Source organism: Oryctolagus cuniculus, chromosome 7, assembly GCF_051225735.1.
Source record: "Oryctolagus cuniculus isolate XC-2025 breed Fujian yellow rabbit chromosome 7, ASM5122573v1, whole genome shotgun sequence".
Classification (NCBI taxonomy): Eukaryota; Metazoa; Chordata; class Mammalia; order Lagomorpha; family Leporidae; genus Oryctolagus; species Oryctolagus cuniculus.
In genome coordinates, this window is record NC_142873.1 from 40,693,058 (window position 1) to 40,712,582 (window position 19,525).

At 38.7% G+C, this 19,525-nt stretch overlaps 2 protein-coding genes across 3 annotated transcripts; both read left to right on the forward strand.

Annotated features, from left to right (window-relative positions):
- The first annotated feature begins 439 nt into the window (after positions 1-439).
- Positions 440-2,028, forward strand: LOC100350829 (olfactory receptor 10C1). The gene has a single exon (XM_051858488.3). The coding sequence runs from the start codon at positions 443-445 to the stop codon at positions 1,385-1,387; it is 945 nt and encodes a 314-aa protein (XP_051714448.3). The 5' UTR covers positions 440-442; the 3' UTR covers positions 1,388-2,028.
- Positions 2,029-8,572: 6,544 nt separating this feature from the next.
- Positions 8,573-18,000, forward strand: OR6N2 (olfactory receptor family 6 subfamily N member 2). 2 transcript variants are annotated; one of them, XR_016211418.1, is made up of 2 exons: positions 8,573-8,753; positions 17,854-18,000. XR_016211418.1 is itself a non-coding variant. In XM_002715323.3 (2 exons), exon 2 carries the CDS (start codon positions 10,556-10,558, stop codon positions 11,507-11,509), a length of 954 nt encoding a protein of 317 aa, XP_002715369.3. In that variant the 5' UTR covers positions 8,573-8,753; positions 10,538-10,555; the 3' UTR covers positions 11,510-11,634. The 2 variants fall into 2 exon arrangements, 1 of the variants encoding a protein (XP_002715369.3); XM_002715323.3 differs by lacking the exon at positions 17,854-18,000 and adding an exon at positions 10,538-11,634.
- The last annotated feature ends 1,525 nt before the right edge of the window (positions 18,001-19,525 follow it).

Below are 19,525 nucleotides of genomic sequence, written 5' to 3' on the forward strand. Positions count from 1 at the left end.
CTTTTCCACAGTTTGATACCAATGGTGGTTGGACAAGTATATGTTTTGATTGGATATTTTAGAATGTTGTGGGAAGTTTCATCAAGGACTCTAAAGGGATGAGCATGGCTATTTTCCTTTCTCTCATGTTTTCTGGTATCTATTTGGGATAAAATCCTGGGACTGAAGACTCCAGAGTGACAGTTTATACAATAGGGAAAGTGTTGATACATGAATTGGGGAACCTGAACTCCTCTCCAACTCCATCAGCAACAAATGTTTAGCAACAGACTTCTGCCTTCTACTTTCAGTTCCTCTTTTGCAAAGGGAAGGGAGTTAATTTGATAGTCTATAAGCTATTTTCAGGCATATGCATTCTATACTTTTGTCTCTGGAGCAATTTCTCAAGTAGAAGTAGCTTGAAGTAGCTAATCTTCTGTTTTATTCTGTGTTCCTAGGAGCCATGGATCCTGTCAACCACACCTGGACCCAGAGTTTCATCCTTGCTGGTTTCACTATCACTGGGACCCTACGACCTCTTGTTTTCTTGGGGACCCTGTGCATCTATCTCCTCACCATTGCTGGGAACTTGTTCATCATTGTCCTGGTCAGAGCAGACTCTGGACTGTCCACACCCATGTACTTCTTCATCAGCATCCTCTCTTTCCTGGAACTCTGGTATGTCAGCACCACAGTGCCCACACTGCTCCATACCCTGCTCCACGGGTGCTCACCAATCTCGTCGGCCGCATGCTTTATCCAGCTGTATGTCTTCCATTCCTTGGGCATGACTGAGTGCTACCTGTTGGGTGTCATGGCACTGGACCGCTACCTTGCCATTTGCCGCCCACTCCGCTACCCAGCACTGATGAGCAGACAGGTACAGCTTTGGCTAGCTTTGGCCAGTTGGGCGGCTGGCTTCTCAGCTGCCCTTGTGCCAGCCAGCCTCACAGCCACTTTGCCTTTCTGCTTGAAAGTGGTGGTCCATTACTTTTGTGACCTGGCACCACTAATGCAGCTGGCATGTGTGGACACAAGCTGGCATGCTCAGATCTATATTGTAGTGATTGCAATGATTAACATATGTGATCTTGTTCTCATTTTAGGACTCTATGGGGGCATCCTCAAAGCCATACTAAAGCTGCCCTCAGCTGCTAGTCGTGCTAAGGCTTTCTCCACCTGTTCTTCCCACATAACTGTAGTGGCACTGTTCTTCGGCTCTGCTTTCATTGTCTATGTGGGACCCCCTGGGATTCAAGCTGAGGGCATAGATAAGATTATTGCCTTGGTGTATTCTCTTCTTACCCCTTTTCTCAATCCCGTTATATATACCCTTCGTAACAAGGAGGTGAAGGAGGCTTCCAGAAGAGTGACCCAGAAGATTGGATTTGCTTTGAAGAGACTCTAAGGAGCTGTAGCATCACTGCGCATCCACTAGGCCATCACAGAATTAATAGGATTGGTTAGTTGAGTAAATCAATTAATCAGCTAATCAATTCAATAATTTATGAAACAGAAAATTAAATTAAAATGGATTGGGACAGATTGGTAAATGTGGAGTTAGGAGAAACATGGTCTCTGAACAGACTAACATAGAAGAAAGAATACATTAGTGAAAAACAATGAAAACTAGAATAAATAAAAAGTCTTTATGTAGACTTAAGAATTTATAGATCAACCTATGTTAAGAGAATTTGATAGAAGCTAGTTGTGGGGCTTTGGTTACAAAAGGGTTCCTTGAAAAGGGTTTAGCAGATGGGAAGCGAAATTAACAAAAAGAAAAATATAAGGACACCTCGGATATGAATTCATGTATTAATTGTGAGCCATGAGGATAGGGATAAAAAAGTGTGGAACCGAGTTTTCATGAGAGATCCTGCAATAAAAGGAATTGTGAAGCCGGAGCTGAAAACGTACTCATTGATGGGGAAAAGCAAGATATTGGAATTTGGGGACTGGCTATATGGATAGTCTGAAGTGAATTATAGAAATGTATACCGTACTTTGTATTTGAAATCTTAGTCAAGCAGGAAACATCATTAATGTAGTCCCTTGTGTACAAAACTAGCTCTGGAGAAGATATGAAAACATAGACACAATTTGTGTTTTCAAAGACATTACAGTTTTAGTTTTGAGGAATCAATTCTGTCTTTCTTGTCTTCTCTCTTTTCCACTTCTCCTGGTTTGTTCCTCTTTCTTTCTCTCTTTATTCTACACATGCAGAGACCAGGAGGAGCAACAGTACATCGAGTGACACTAAGGGACTGTCTTTTTTCACTTTGCAGTATGGGTATCTGTGGTAGTTCTAGGCAATGAAAAGCAGTGCAAAGGAGTAGCATGGATCAGCAAGAAGGGGATGTAAAAAGAGTAAGTTAAAAGTTACCAAGGTGGAGTCTTAATACCCTGGTCGTCTAGTTGGCACTCCTCTGAAAGTTCTCTTCAGACTAGGTAAGGAACTACAGTATCCTCCTAGGAGATTTCATGTCTCAGAATAGCATGACCACAACTCTACTGAAAATATCAGAATAACATTAATATTTGCAATAAGAACTCTGGGCATCATTACTCTCTCTCTCTCTCTCTCTCTCTTTTTAAAGAAATTAGACAAATGAGATTTTGGTTTTCTATTTTTGGATAATTAGGTCAAAATGTTTTCTTTGTAATGAAAGGATGAGTTGGTGGAGGAAAATTTGAGATGACATACATTGGCATTTGGTTCCTGCTAAATTCAGCAATCCCGACTAAGAGCACAGACTGTTTAGTGACCTATGTATCAAATGGGGATGTTGTCCAATTTGTGTTCTTTCTATGGGAGTGTACCCTTAAATAAATTTTCTCTGCTATGACATTTAAAGTGTTCCACTTAAAGGGAAACCCAATATAATGTTATTAAGACAAGATTAATCCTTAGGAAGGAAAATCAATTGTAGAAACAAAAATCTGTGATCCTTTACCTTTTCATGTCAAAACTATTTTTTTTTTTTTGTGGTGAGCAATAACTAAGTTGAAGTCAGAGGATAAATCAAATACACAATGTTTGAAGACTTACTTAGAACAAATGCCACTCCCACTAGGAAACTGAACCATTGAACTTGGGATTCAGGTGATGCTTAAGAAGTTATCTGGTCAAAATTCCCTGTTTTCACAGAAGATCAAGCTGAAGTCAAAAGGTGGGAAATATAACTTAAGCAAGATCGCAGGGCAGTTTAGAAGTAAGCTGCGAATGGGATAGCACCAAGGTTTCCATCCCTTTCCATTATACCATTATGCGATTTAGGCTCTCGTTTTTGTTCTTTTTTCTTTTGTCCAAGACAAGCAGCACCATGCAGCAGAAGGGGTGGGAATGTGGATTCAGTGAGCCATAGACTTCCTCTGGTGCCTGTCTTTCCCATAGAGGAATTCTGTACCCGAAGAAACATGCTCTGCCATGGAAGTTTACAGGCTTTCCTGGTCAGCCTGTCTGCTCTCGGCCTCTTGCAACTTCTACCTATTTTTTCCCTAGAAGTAACTCTGAACTCTGTAGTCTGATTATATAGGAATCCATGGTTCCATAGAAATATCTTTTATGGGTGAATGTTCTGTGTCTATTTCCTCATTAAATCTCCTAGAGCAGGAAAATGGATAAATGTTTTTCCAAAATGAATTGATAGGGAGAATGTAAACTTAGTCAAAAAACAAAGATCTTATCATGCTGTATTATTATGATAAAGGACATCCTTTAAATTATGTGGCAGACCTAATGAAGTATGAAAAGCATTTCTTTCAAGATCAAGAACAGAACAAGATTAATGACAACACAACTTCTATTTAATATTGTACAGGCTGTACTGACTAATGTAGCAAATAAGCAAAAACAGAAAAGTATAAAAAGAAAAGAAATTGAAAGTATCAAAATTGGAAACAAAAGAAATCTGACACTAATTGTAGATGGTTTTCTTATAGTACTGAAATATAGGGAACCACAAATAAATTATTAGACTCAATATGGGAGGTGGACAAGCATAACACAATCATATGAATAAAAAGTCATTTGCATTATTATATAGTAGCAACAATCCGAAAATATAATTAAAGTAATGGCCTTCATAGTATTGAGCAAATGGACCTATCAGACGTTTATTGGACCTTTCACCCAACAGATACAGAATACATATTCTTCTCATTAGCACATGGAACATCTTCTGGTGTAGACCATATCAAGGCCATGAATAAAGTCTCAGTAAATTTAAAAAGATTGAATTCATGCATCTTCTCAGACCACAAAAAATAAAAGTAGGAATCAACAACAACAACAACAAAAAAGTGAACATTTAGAAATGCATGGAAATTAAACAACATGCTACTGAATGACCAATGGGCCACTGAAGAAATTAAAAAAGGAAATAAAAAAAAACTTTCTTGAATGAAAATGAAAACACAATATATCAAAAACTGTAGGATATAGCAAAAGCAGCAAAATGAGAGAAGCTTATAGCACTCAGAGTATATGTTGAAAAAAGAAAAGTCTCAAAAAATGATCTAATGATGCATCTTGAAGACTTAGGAAAGCAAGAACAAATCAAACTCAAATTTAGCAGGAGGTGAGATATAATAAAGATCAGAACATAGATAAATAAAATGAAACTAAAATGTACAAAAGGTCTATAAAACAAAAGGTTGGGTTTCTGATGAGATAAATAAAATGAAACACTTAGACTTGTAAAGAAAAAGAGCAAAAACTAAAATAAATAAAATTAAATATGAAAAATGAGACATTAAAACAAACACCATTGAAATGGAAAGGATCATAACAAACAACTATGAAAAACTCTATGCTAAAAGAACTGGAAAACCGTCCCGGTTGCCCCTCTTCCAGGCCAGCTCTCTGCTATGGCCCGGGAGTGCAGTGGAGGATGACCCAAGTCCTTGGGCCCTGCACCCCATGGGAGACCAGGATAAATACCTGGCTCCTGCCTTCAGATCAGCGCGGTGCTCCGGCTGCAGGGCGCCAGCCGCGGCGGCCATTGGAGGGTGAACCAACGGCAAAGGAAGACCTTTCTCTCTGTCTCTCTCTCTCTCACTGTCCACTCTGCCTGTAAAAAAAAAAAAAAAAAAAAAAAAAAAAACTGGAAAACCTCAAAAATATAGATAATTTCCTGATAAACTGTATAAAATGATATGCATTGGTTTCAGAGACACTTTTTAATTTGTTTTAAGATTTCTGCACACTTGGGCAGCAAGGAGAAAGTAAAATGTTATTATCACTTCGGAAATTAAATTCTGAATTTTTAAATTTTTCTCTCTTGCCAAAGAAAGATTAAACTTTGTTATTTGGAGAACAATTGACTAATAGCAAAAATAATTTATAAATTGTTCTCAGTATTTAATACTAGCTATGCTTTAGGGCCTTCCAGAATCTTCTAAATAATGTATTACAACTAAGGACTAACATGTGGGTTTATATTCCATTTGCACAATAAAAATTAGAAGCAATATTGTCCTAACTTCTTTGAGTGGAAAGAAAACACATTAGTTCTGTTCTTAGACTGCCGAGCAAAGTTAAAGTCAGTCTTAATAATCTTTATCTAAGAACCTTGCTTCAGTTTGTTAGTATACCTGATTATCTAGTTTACATTATTTTATATAATAATGTTTTATGCTTTTTCATTGTTAATAATCTCTGGATACTTAAAAAGTTTGTGTAAAATGGAATTAAAAGATTAATTCATTTTAGTTTGGTGCACTCTCTGTCTCTCTGTATCTGCCTTTAAAATTGAAAAAAAATAAAACCACTATAATTTTTGCATTTTAACTCTCACAATTCAAATTTATATATAATAAAATATGGATTCAAAAATATCAACGACTGCTTGAGGGTATGTAGATAATTAGTAATGTTGGGGGACACAATGGATCCTTTGCTTGGGGGTGTCTCCAAATAATGAGCCTCAAATGGGAGCTGCTTAGAGAAAAGTTTCATCTATTTTTGGCAAGTAAAGGAGGCAATAAGGACTCCTAGTCCCCAAAATAAATGACCTCACTAAGAAATAGTTTCCTACAGATTTTATAGGAAGGGTTGAGGGGTGTCCAGCATGTAGAAAAGGGGGGAGGGGCGGGCTCTGCCTGGTCAATGCACATTTTTAGAAACTTTGGGTTCAACATTTGACTCATGCTGATTTGCAGATCTAATTGCTTCCTGTTTGTGGTGGCGTGGTTCCCTGTGAGTATAGTGAAGCAAGATAAGCTTACCTGGAGCATCATCTGAAAAACAAGCTCAAGAGATTAATGATGTGAGCTTCTCTGCCCTAGTTCCAGCATTCTGCTTGAGAAAAGATCCCACACTCTTGCTTACCGTAGTGCTGAAAAGCACAAGCCTCAAGAGGTGCTATTCTGTGCATATGTGCCTCTGATCACTATCCATACTTCTGGAGACAGTGGAGCTTCTGCGTGCTGATCCTGGGCTCTGGGGTCCTAATCCTAATTTTGATTCCTAATCCTGACGTGGGCCCCTGTGTGACTTTTGACTCATTATCAAAATTTCTGCACTTCCTCTCCCTCAAATAGCAATCAAAGGAACATTGTAAAGCAATTGAGAGGATCGCATTAATTAAACCATGCGTTGTGCTTAGAATGACTTGTTACTTAGCGAATGCTCAGAAAACTGAGTCTTCAATTGAAGTCATGATTCAAAATAAGATTTTTGAGGCTCTGCAATTCATGTTCTTATTTTTTTCTCATAATAAACAGTTTTATCTGAGAAAGTTCTTCAAGGAAGAATGATTTGGGTGGGATCAGTCATCTGACTGGGAAAAGTAATTGGGTGAAAAGATGAAGGGAAATACAGAATCTCTTTGGAGATCTGAGGCACCTGAGAGTGCCTGAGTTTGTAGGAACAGTGGTAGGAAGATTGGGGTGAGGTTCTCAGAGCCATAACACAAGAATCTGTGTTAAATTACTAGAGGTGAGGGGTAGCATAAGGACGGCAAGATTCGTAATGAGGTAGCATGCTTTCTCTGAACCCACCTCCCCCGATGGGGACAGAATCAGCCTGTCTCCAAGTGCCCACCCAGGAGCCGACCCTGAAGTGACTCTCACCTTCCTCTGAGTCTTTGAGTCTTCGCCTTCCCTCTGTCCCTAGTGACTTGAAGCAGTCAATGACAGCTCTGGGGACTCTGTCTGTGGGGATAAGACCTACTTAGAAGGGAGAAAGGCTCTTAGATCCCGTCACAACCCACCCTCTACTGAGTCAGGCAAGATCAAAGCAGGCACTGAATCATGTTCGCTGGTTGGTAAGGTGAACTGGGGGCTACAGTGACAGTAGCAAATGAGGGTCTTAAAGTGGGATTGATAAAAATGGAACTGAAAACAGATATTATTTTGGTGTTTAGAGGAAAGATGGCTTTTTAAACGACTGGGGCTTGTAATATCTATTTCTGAGAATCTAGAGAATTAGATTTGGAAGAGACTTCAAAGGGCAATTTACCCACCGTATTCCCCATGTGATACTTAAATTCGTTATACAACTAAAAGATAATGGAAATGTGTGAGCAAATCTTTGAGAGTATTGGGAGACAGGCAGATTTCTTGTGTGCTGCCACAAACTGGCTAGGCGTTGGCATGGTTGGTAGAAAGCAGAGGTTTCACAGGAGCCCTGAGTTAGAAGGTCTGATGTGGAATTACATCCTTTCAGGAGCAGATGCACGTGAAAAGACTTCACAGCGGGAGAGAGGACTCTACACAGGTTCTTTAAATAGGTGGTTAAAGACACTGGGTAATGCAGAAGTTTACTTTCTAGAAGTCTTCTGAGTGTTCCTAAAATTATCTCACAGAAGTGCTAATCTGTGGAAAGGGGAAACATCAATAACAGTTCTTTGTGCCTAAAAGATAACCAAAACATTTCTTAAATTTAATGTCTCTGAGTCAGTGGGAGTAAGGAAAGTGAGACCAAGCTAAATTTCAGGTACTCATTGGTTTGGATGGATTGAGCTTGAGATGCTGCAGGGACAAGAAGGATGTATTCAGGTGTAACTGAAATAAAGTGACTTAAACTGAAATTAGAAAAAGAGGGGCTGGCGCTGTGGCACAGTGTGTTAAAGCCTTGGCCTGAAGCACTGGCATCCCGTATGGGCACTGGTTCTAGTCCCGGCTGCTCCTCTTCCAGTCCAGCTCTCTGCTGTGGCCTGGGAAAGCAGTAGAAGATGTCCCGAGTCCTTGGGCCCCTGCACCCGCGTGGGAGACCCAGAGGAAGCTCTTGGCTCCTGGCTTCAGAATGCCACAGCTCCAGCTGTTACGGTCATCTGGGGAGTGAACCAGCGGATGGAAGACCTCTCTCTCTGTCTCTACCTCTCTCTGTAACTCTTTCTTTCAAATAAATAAAATAAAAATCTTTAAAAAGAAGAAATTAGAAAAAGTTAAGTCCATTAGAGAAACATTAATTATTTCACAGTTCTCTGCTTATTGCTCCTGGCATTAGTAGGGGGACATGTAATAATTAAGTACTACATTCATTCTCAAAGATTTTACCAATTTATGGGATGACATGCCTGGTAAAAAGGCAGTAACTCCATGATAAGTGGACAGTGTAAATTTTATGAGGACATGGAAAGAAGGAGTAAGTAGCTGTTTTCTGGAGCAATTAGGAAAGCTCATCATTGAGGAGCTAACATTTGACCTGATTTGAAATGTGAGAAGCAGCTCTCACGTGAGGAAAGGAGGAAGAGCATTAACCCAAGAGCATGTGATCAGGAGGTTGTGTGGAACTAGAAACGTCCTGAGGCAACCGTTTCCATTTTAAGGTATCTGTCTTTCGGAGGGGTGAATGTACTCTTTCTTCAGAAGAGAAGAGATTTAAGAAGAATCCTTGATTATTACTTGTTTTGAGTGAATTTAGAAATATCAAAACCCGAAGTTTGTTTCTAATACAGGGCACTTGGATTTGGGAGGAATGTGTGGAGTGGAGTGAGTGGTGTAAGTTGTAGGGAAAATATTATCTTGCTAGTGACTAATTAGTCTGATTAAAAACCTTTTGCTGACTATCTTTAGTGTGATAATGATTATACCATGGGTTAGGATGACAAAAATAAGCTGGAGACTACAGTTTGTCAGTATGTTGCCTGGAGCTGGAGACCCCTTTTCAAATGCAGTGTGATATACACAGGGTACGGTGTAACTTGCACTGGCCACCAGTTTTATACATTTAAAGTCATACTGTGTTCTTTCTTTTCATTTCTGTTTTCCTTTCTTTTTGTGTCTGCTTCACATTGTGCTTGAAAACAACCAGGATGTCCAATTTTTTTCCTTTGGTGTGAAATTTCAGCAAATCAGCAATGCATCCCTCACCTGTATTCATATGTGTTTTTTGGAAAATACCAGGTTTATACTTACTGCCATTTTATCAAGGTTGTTTTTTAAATCTGCATCCAAGTGTGTTAGCCACTACAGTTCATCTTCTATCAGGAACCCAGATGGCAAATCCACACATTTATTTCTGAGCTTGAGATTGGAATACATTTCAGTGATGTTTTAAAAATCGACATCTGAACACATGGTTTATTTATAAACATCCCTTAGTGATGCCCACACTTTTTGGGTGAGTTTTCCTAACTCTCTTACTATACAGGAGAATGTGTGTTTCCTTAATTCAAGCTGCTTGCTGCTCAGGGCTGTGCTTTTTGTCTGAGAAGCTTGTTTTCTTCATGTATCCAGCTGACTCCTGTTCTTTTTGGAAAACTCAGCTCAAGAGTTTTTCTTGAGAAGCCTTTCTTAGTCTTCTCAGTCTGAGAAATGTTACCCTTCTATGAGAGTCTGCAATATCCTGTACTTCACAGGCTACCTTAAGATGACTGATTTATGCATTTATTTCTTCTATGACAATGTAAGCTCACTGGTGGCAAGGATCATACATTGTTGAATTTTGAATTCCTTATGCTTGACACATAATTTTTCAATAGGTTTGTGTAGAGGTGAACTAAATAATAAAATATACTGTTGCATGAATCTCAAGTACAAAATTCACCTCTGAAGACTTGACTGAAGATAAAGCTATGACTGGGTTGAAGAGACAGAGTGTTTAGGGGAAGGCCATGTAGTAAACAGCATGGAGAAAGAGAGCAAAACTTCAAATTTGGTTTATGTAATGTAGTTTCCATTTGAAATAGAGATAGGTAAGAGTCCTCCATTCTTTCCACCATGAGTTTTCTCATCTAGAAAATAGACATAGTGATGGCACTTGTTTCACTGGCTGAAAGAACATTAATATATTGAATGCAAAGCACTTGGGAAGGTGTTTGATGCATAGTATATGCTAATATGAAGGACTTCATAATATCATGGAAAATGGATTGAAAGGATAAATTTATTTTGGTGCAAAAAATGCTGAATCCATGTATAGATTTTTGATGATATGCATTCTCCATGAAATTTTTGGAGACCTCTCATAAGAATTAGCCATTATTTTTATGGTAGAATTAATAATAACATTAGTAGAAATAGTAATGAATGTGGTATGGTGCTGAATTGAGAGACAGGAGAGAAATGAAGTTTTGGCTACCACCTTAATTCAATTTTTTTCTCCTTTCAGTCTCCACTTCAGCTTCCCATGGAGCAACACAACAAGTCAACCTTGACTGAATTTGTGCTCCTTGGCTTCCCCAATGTGGGGCACGTCAAGGGCTGGCTTTTTGTTCTGCTGCTCATGGCATACCTATTCACAATCTGTGGCAACCTGCTTATCTTCTTGGTCATACGACTGAATGCAGCCCTTCACACACCCATGTACCACTTTGTCAGTGTTCTCTCCTTCTTGGAGTTGTGGTATACAGCCACCACCATCCCCAAGATGCTGGCTAATCTTCTTAGCAAGAAGAAGACCATTTCTTTTGCAGGATGTCTCCTTCAGACTTACTTCTTCCACTCCTTGGGGGCTTCTGAATGCTACCTTCTCACAGCCATGGCCTATGACCGCTATCTGGCCATCTGCCGACCCCTCCATTACCCTGCAATTATGACCACAACACTCTGTGCAAAGATGGCTGCTTGTTGTTGGACTTGTGGTTTCCTATGTCCCATTTCTGAGGTTATCCTTGTCTCTCAGCTCCCTTTCTGTGCCTACAATGAAATACCACACATCTTCTGTGACTTCCCACCTCTCCTGAGCCTGGCTTGCAAAGACACATCCACTAACGTCCTGGTGGATTTTGCCATCAATGCCTTCATCATCCTCATCACCTTTCTCTTTATTATGGTCTCCTATGGGAGGATCATTGGGGCTGTGCTGAAGATAAAAACAGCAGCAGGAAGGAAGAAGGCCTTCTCTACATGTGCCTCACATCTCATTGTGGTGCTTATCTTCTTTGGGAGCATCATCTTCATGTATGTGCGGCTTAAAAAGAGCTACTCACTGACTCTTGATCGGACACTTGCTGTAGTCTACTCTGTGCTAACACCTTTGGCCAATCCAATTATCTACAGCCTTCGTAACAAAGAACTCATTAAGGCCATCAAGAGGACCCTCTTCCGGAAAGGGGAAAAAACTAGTCCAGTGCACCACTGACTTTCTGCAGAGGTCCTTGCTGCACTTTGAGGTTCACTTCATGACTGTTTTATTCAACTTTAACCTAAACGTAAATATTCTCCTCATTGTCACACATATGTGGAATCCCATCTCCTGTCACCTTCTTGAAGACTTTGTTTTGATACATTTTCTTCTGTTTCCTTGACCTTTGCCATTTCTATTTGAAAAAAAGTAAAAATTGTTTATTTTTATTTATTTGAAAAGGAAAGAAAGAGAAAAGGATGGGAGAGAGAAAGAGAGAGCCTTCTATCCTCTAGTTCACCCATGTAATACCAGGCCAAAGCCAGGAGCTTCAAACTCTGTCCAGGTCTCCAACATGGGTTTCAGGAACCCAAGTACTTGCACCATCTCCTTCCATCTCCCAGGGTTCACATTAGCAGGAAACTGGAATCAGAAGAGATGTGAAAGCTCAAACTCAGGCCCTTTGATATGGGATATGGGCATCCCAAGTGACATCTTAACCACTGCACCCAACGACTACCCTAACTCTAGATTTTTTTACTTGATCATTGGTTTAATAATTCCAGAATAACTTAGTTTTTCCATTTTTTTAACAAAGGCAAATTATCTCCTTAGCCACATATTCCCATCTAGGTAGAGGTCAATTTCTCTGATCATTTTTCCAGTCAATCTTCCCAACACAACCTATTTCTCCATCTCCTCACCTCTCATATATTTTTTGACTCATTCCATTCTGGTTTTAGCTCAGACCTTCCATCCGATATTTGGTTGAAGTTATTAATGTCTTCTGTGATCCCAAATCCATTAGATCCTTCTTTATCTTTTTTTTGGATCATTGGCACATTTAAAATCAGATTTATTTATTTATTTGAAAGTCAGAGTTACAGAGAGAGGGACAGACAAAGAAAGAGAGAGATCTTCCATCCACTGGCTCACCCCCGAGATGGTCACAATGGCCAGGGCTTGGTCAGGCTAAGTCTAGGAACCCAGAGCTTCCTCTGGGTTTCCCATGTGGATGGTAGGGCCTCAAGCATTTGGATCATTCTTCTGCTGCTTTCCTAGGCTGTTAGCAGAGAGCTGGTTTGGAAGTAGAGCATCCGGGGCACAAATTGGTGCCCTATCATAGAATGCCAATGTTACAGGCCACAGCTTAACCTGCTGTGCCACAATGCTCGCCATTCTTGATATATTTGACCAATCTTTCTTTACTCCTGAAGAATGGTTTCTCTTAGTTTCCATGACATAATATCCTTATCTCTCTAATAAATTTTTCTATAATTTGTCCTATAGCATTATCTCCTTAAGTCCCCTGGGTTATTTTTATGGCTTTAAATACCATTCTGATCTATGCCATCAGCTCTTGAGTTTATATCTCCACACCAGGACTCTGTTCTGAGGTTTTGACATATTTCCAAGCATATACTTGAAAGCACTACATGAATGTCTCAGAGGAATTTAAAAATCTTATAAGTCAAAACATGAAATCTTTAGATTTTCAACTCTGGAAAGTTTATGCTATTGTTTCCCTGTATTTATGCCAGATATTTTAATATTTTATTTTTTATTTGAAAGAGAGAAAGAGGGTGCACTCTCGTCTACTGTTTTTTCCCCAAATGCCTAGTTAGCTGGGTCTACACTGAGGTTGAAGTTAGGATCTGGGAACTCAATCCAGATCTCTCATGTGAGTGGCAGGGACCCAATTACTTGAGCCATCACCTCTGACTCCTGATAGCTTTGCTATTGGGAAGCTGGAGTCAGAAACCTCATCTGGGATGCAAACTCAAGTACTTTGATATGGATAGCAGGAATACTAAATACTAGGCCAAACATCTGCCCACAAAGTGATATATTGAAACCTAAATTGGATAGGCCACTCTTTTTTATTTTTTAATTTTTTTTATTTTTTATTTATTTATTTTTTTTTTGACAGGCAGAGTGGACAGTGAGAGAGAGAGACAGAGAGAAAGGTCTTCCTTTGCCGTTGGTTCACCCTCCAATGGCCGCCGCGGCCGGCGCGCTGCGGCCGGCGCACCGCGCTGATCCGATGGCAGGAGCCAGGAGCCAGGTGCTTTTCCTGGTCTCCCATGGGGTGCAGGGCCCAAGCACCTGGGCCATCCTCCACTGCACTCCCTGGCCACAGCAGAGGGCTGTGGATAGGCCACTCTTAAAACCATTTCCAATTGCACATCAGATAAAATCTGGTGTCTCATCATACTTCATGAGGTTAAACAAAATTATACTCCAACATTGACTCACTCCTGTGTCAAATTTGGCTCACTCCTTCTGTGTCAAATATCACTTTCAAATGACGTTACCTTTGAGAAGACTTCTGAAAACTCAGCTGAGTTCATGTTACTCATTTTCATATTTTAAATTATTTTGTTTTTCTTCACCATATGTATAATAATTTATATGTATGTATATTAGTATGTAAGTAGAACGAGAGAAAGGCTGATTTAGATTTAGTATGGCATTCTTCCCTACAAGTCTATAAACCCTGTTTGTTCTGAACTTATCTCAGATTTGCTACTTATAGTATGTCCAGAACCATTGCATTTCATAAAACTGTGGCTAATTAAAAATGTAATGAATGTTTTTCACCTCTGTCAATAACATATTTGGGGAGCTGGCATAGTGGCATAGCAGGTAAAGCTGCTGCCTGCAACACCGGCATCCCATATGGGCCCTGGTTTGAGTTGCTGTTGCTCCACCTCTTATCCAGCTCCATGCTAATGTCCCTGAGAAAGCGGTGTAAGATGGCCAAAGTCCTTGAGGCTCTGCACTCAAAGAGGAGACCTGGAAGAAGTTCCTACCTCCTGGCTTCAGCTTCATCAAGACCAAGCCATTGTGGCCATTTGGGGAGTGAATCAGTGAAAAGAAGATTTCCTTCTTTCTCTCTCTCACTCTTTCTTCTTCTGTAACTGTGCCTTTCAAATAAATAAAACTAAGTCTTAAAAAAATTGGTCCGCAGTGATTCCAGCCTGATTCTAATCTCTACTAGAATCCATGGTTCCATGGATTTGGACTACCTTAGCTGCACTCACCATCGTTTATACAACCAGTCCCAATTTCTCCAATATCTGCCTTCTAGGGATCTTTTGGTACTGCTGATAACTAGTCTTTATTTGTCCAGTAATTACATGCCACATTAGGCTATTTTTCTGCATATTTGTTTACTTATTCACAAACTATGGTGAGTAGGTAAGTGATCTCTGGATAATGTTCTTTACTAATATCAAGTAGATCAAAGTTTCCATTTAACCCTTTCTTTTCTTGTATGTCTTTTGTTGCCCTTGAATTCCAAAGATAACAATTGATCATAAAAATGGGACTCTTTTTTCCTGAGTCACAAAGTTCCTAGAATCTTTGAAGCTTCCTGAAATATCTACTAATTTTGATATATGAAATTCTGATATTATAGAAGTATCTACATTTTGATTAATTTTTGATAGTCCAATAATTATTTCAGTTTTGACTTTTATCATCTCTGAAGATAAATTAGTAGAGCATTCGAAGCTATTTTTCTTGTGTACTGTTTATATATATATGGAATTGTAACAGTTACAAATACACACATATTCAAGACACATCAAAAATTTATGGAACATGGTTCAAAAATGTTGATGTATTTGCATAATATTTTTCATAATACAGATTTTCCTTGAATTTTTGAAGAACTCTAGTGCTAATTTATAACTTTTTTATGTTCTATAATGTTTCAAAGATTACATCTACATCATATATACATACATATACAACTTTTACATCTCTATGGAACACAAATGTGCAAGTGAGGATTCCCATTTATGGACAAGAATATTAATGTTTCTTAACCTATGCTTTCTTTTCTCTTCACTCCTATTTCTGTATCCACTTGTCCCCATATACTATTATCTGGAATAATACTTGTTATTTTTCCATATATTGCCTAAAAGTGTGTGGAGAGCCAAAAGCTTCCACAATATTTCCTCCTATTTCAATGGGTTTTGAAATTACATAAAGATTGAGTCAACTTTATTTTTGCCTTCTATCTTTTATATTTTTATAATATATATTTAAATACTTTATTTATTTGACGGAGTTACAGAAAGAGATGGCAAGACAGAGAGAGACAGATCCGGTCTCCTATATGGGAGGCAGTGGGCCATGACCTCTGGTCATCTTCTACAGCTTTTCCAGACACATTAGCAGACAGCTTGATTGGAAGTCGAGCAGCTGCACACAGGAACACACCCTCATGTCATTGATGGCAGCTTGATCCACTGCACCAAACAATGGCCCCTATGTACTTTTTAATCTAACATCCTCCAGGTGAATTAAGTACTATGTTCCAACTACTTGTTCTTGGCAGTAAATCATCTTTATTAGACAGAACCTACAATGTGGTCCTGGAATGCAGAATGTGCAAGCTGGATGGTAAGTTACCGACTTTCAAAGTTCTTCAAATATAACCTGCATACAAATGACATACATAAAATGACAACACAATGAACTTTTATAGATGGAAATGTAATCTCCCTTATATAATGAACATTCAGAAGAGAACATCGGAAACATTTTCAGAACTTCTTCCTTTACATTCAACACTCTTCTCTCCCTCTCACAATTATAACTCTTAGATTTAACACTGCATATATTTTATGTGTTTTGATATTTTATGCTGATTGATGCAGTATACATATATTTGCATCTGATTTCTTTCACTCACCATTTTGTTTATGGGACTCACTCCTGTGTCACATGGCTCTTTCTTTCTCTTTCTTGTATTGAATTCCATTATGTGTACCCACGATTTATGTCTCTATTCTACTTTAGTGATTTATAATTTTTGGTGTCATAAATAGCACTAGTATAATCATCACACTGCTCATTTTCAATGAACATATGTTCTCATTTTAGTTGCGTCTATTCCTAGGAGTGGATTAACTGAATAATTAGATATGTAGTCATGCACACACTTATTTGAAGTAGATGCTGCCAGATGATTTTGAAAGTGACTGTACCAATTTACACACTTATAAGCAGTGAAAGTAAAAGTGTCAAGAGAGGAAAACAATCATTACTAGTATAGGAAAAAGTATGTGGTAGGAATCCAGCTTAGTCTTTTTTTTTTTTTTTTTTTTTTTTTTTTTTTTGACAGGCAGAGTGGACAGTGAGAGAGACAGAGAGAAAGGTCTTCCTTTTGTCATTGGTTCACCCTCCAATGGCGGCTGGCGCACCGCGCTGATCCGATGGCAGGAGCCAGGTACTTCTCCTGGTCTCCCATGGGGTGCAGGGCCCAAGCACTCGGGCCATCCTCCACTGCACTTCCTGGCCACAGCAGAGAGCTGGCCTGGAAGAGGGGCAACCGGGACAGAATCCGGCGCCCCGACCGGGACTAGAACCCGGTGTGCCGGCACCGCAAGGCAGAGGATTAGCCTAGTGAGCCACGGTGCCGGCCCCAGCTTAGTCTTAAAGTAAAATTTCTATAGCAAAGAATCAAAAGTAAATAAAATTAAGTAAGGTAACATAAACAAAATCACAAAGTTAGGAAAATATGAACTATGGACCATCAAGCATTGTACTTTTGATTTTTTCTTGTTTTTAAAATCAGGAAGATATATGTATGAAAATGCATTTTTATTGCATATACCTGGGTTTTCACCAACACACAATGTGTAAATACAATTACAATCAAGATATAAAATATTCGATCACTAACCCAAATATCTTCAGGTCATATGATCCTTTTCAGTCCTGCTCCTACCCTACTTTTAGCTTCTGGCAGTCACTGATCCATTTTTAGTCCTGATGTTTGCGTTTTCAGAATTTCAGATAAATATAGCGTGAAAAATGCATGCAGTAGAATCATTGAATCTGATAATGCATTTGGATTTTATCCATGTTTGTGCATGTACCTATATTCATTTTTTCTCATCCTTGACTAGTGTTCAGTTGTATGGGTTACCACAATTTCTTTTCCCACCCCCTTGTGAGTGACATATGAATTAGTTCCAGGTTTGGGTGACTACAAATAAATTGCTCTAAACATTTATATCATTTATATATCTATTTACATGTAAGCAAAAATTTAAATTTCATTTGAATAAACAGAAGTGTATAGGATTGCTGGATCACATGGTAGATAAATGTTTATAAAACTGTTAACTTGTTTTTCAAAAATACATCAGTTTCCATTATGAGCAGCAAGACATGAAATATTATGTTGTTCCATATCCTGTCAGTACTTGGAATAGTCAGCTTTTTTTTTAAAAAATGTAGATACTTATTTTATTTCACATGTTTATTTGAGATGCTGAAAGACAGAGGAAAATAAACTTCCATCTGCTGGTTCACTTCTAATATATCTGTATTGGCTACAGAGTGCTGAAGCCAGGAGTCAGAAATCCAATCCAGATCCCCAGGTGAATGGCAGGAAATCAGGTATTTGAGTCATCACAGGGCCTGCATTAGAAGAAAGCTCCAATAGGGAGCCAGAGAAGGGGATTGAACCCAAACTTTCCAGGATGATATGTGAGTATCTTAACCACTAGGTTAAACACCCTCTCCTCTCTCTCTTTTCTGTAAATTTTTAGAATCAGCATTCTAGAGTGTAAAACCAACCAACCAACCAGCAAACAAAAAACCATAGAAGGCTTTTGACTTTATAGATCAATTTGAGAGAACTAATACCTTAACTATAGTGAGTCTTTCAATTCACAAGCATTTTATATATATATATATACACACACACACATATATATAACTATATATAACATATAATATATCACTATTTAAGTCATTTTTTATTTTGTCAATGTTTTGTGGGCTTTAGTATACAAATTATACATATTTTGTAAGATAAAAGCTTTGTGCTGCTGTAAATGCTACTTTAGAAAATCCTCAATTTCTAACTAAATACATAGAAATATAATTGATTTTGTATATTGGGTTTTTTAAAAGATTTATTTATTTATTTGAAAGGTAGAGTTACAGACAGGCAGAGACAGAGAGAGTGAGGTCTTCCATCCATAGGTTCACTCCCCAAGTAGTCGCAATAGCAGGAACTGAGCAGATCTGAAGCCAGTAGCCCGGGGCTTCTTCTGGGTTTCCCACATAGGTGCAGGAGCCCGAGAACTTGGGCCATCTTCTACTGCTTTCCCAGGCTATAAGCAGAGAGCAGGGTCAGAAATGGAGCATCCAGGACTCAAACTGGCACCCATATCAGATGCTGACACTGTTGGCGTGGTGACTTTACCCACTATGCCACAGCGCCAGCCCCATATTTTAGTTTTAACTATAAAACAATTTTTTTTTACTGATATAAGACTGTTCCTGTTATCTCCTTATTATTTTGTGAGATCTGGCAGCTTGTGTCATTCACACAATTTTTTTTTACTGATTTAATGTTTTTTTTTTTAATTTTTATTTAATGAATATAAATTTCCAAAGTACAGCTTATGGATTACAATGGCTTCCCACCCCCACCCCCCATAACGTCCCTCCCACCCGCAACCCTCCCCTTTCCCTCTCCCTCCCCCCTTCCATTCACATCAAGATTCATTTTCAATTCTCTTTATAAACAGAAGATCAGTTTAGCATATATTAAGTAAAGATTTCAACAGTTTGCACCCACATAGAAACACGAAGTGCAAAATACTGTTTGAATACTAGTTATAGCATTAAATCACAATGTACAGCACATTAAGGACAGAGATCCTACAGGAGGAGTAAGTGCACAGTGACTCCTGTTGTTGACTTTACAAATTGACACTCCTGTTTATGGCATCAGTAATCACCCTAGGCTCTTGTCATGAGCTGCCAAGGCTATGGAAGCCTTCTGAGTTCACCAACTATGATCATATTTAGACAAGGTCCTAGTCAAAGTGGAAGTTCTCTCCTCCCTTAGGAGAAAGGTACCTCCTTCTCTTATGACCTGTTCTTTCCACTGGGATCTCACTCGTGGAGGTCTTTCATTTGTGTGTGGTGTTTGGTTTTTTTTTTTTTTTTTTTTTTTTTTTTTTTTTTTTTTTTACCAGAGTGTTTTGGCTTTTC

What these genes read in the sequence shown, in the direction of transcription:
- LOC100350829 (XM_051858488.3), top strand. Translation starts at nt 443, where the DNA reads ATGGATCCTGTCAACCACACCTGGACCCAGAGTTTCATCCTTGCTGGT.
- OR6N2 (XM_002715323.3), top strand. Translation starts at nt 10,556, where the DNA reads ATGGAGCAACACAACAAGTCAACCTTGACTGAATTTGTGCTCCTTGGC.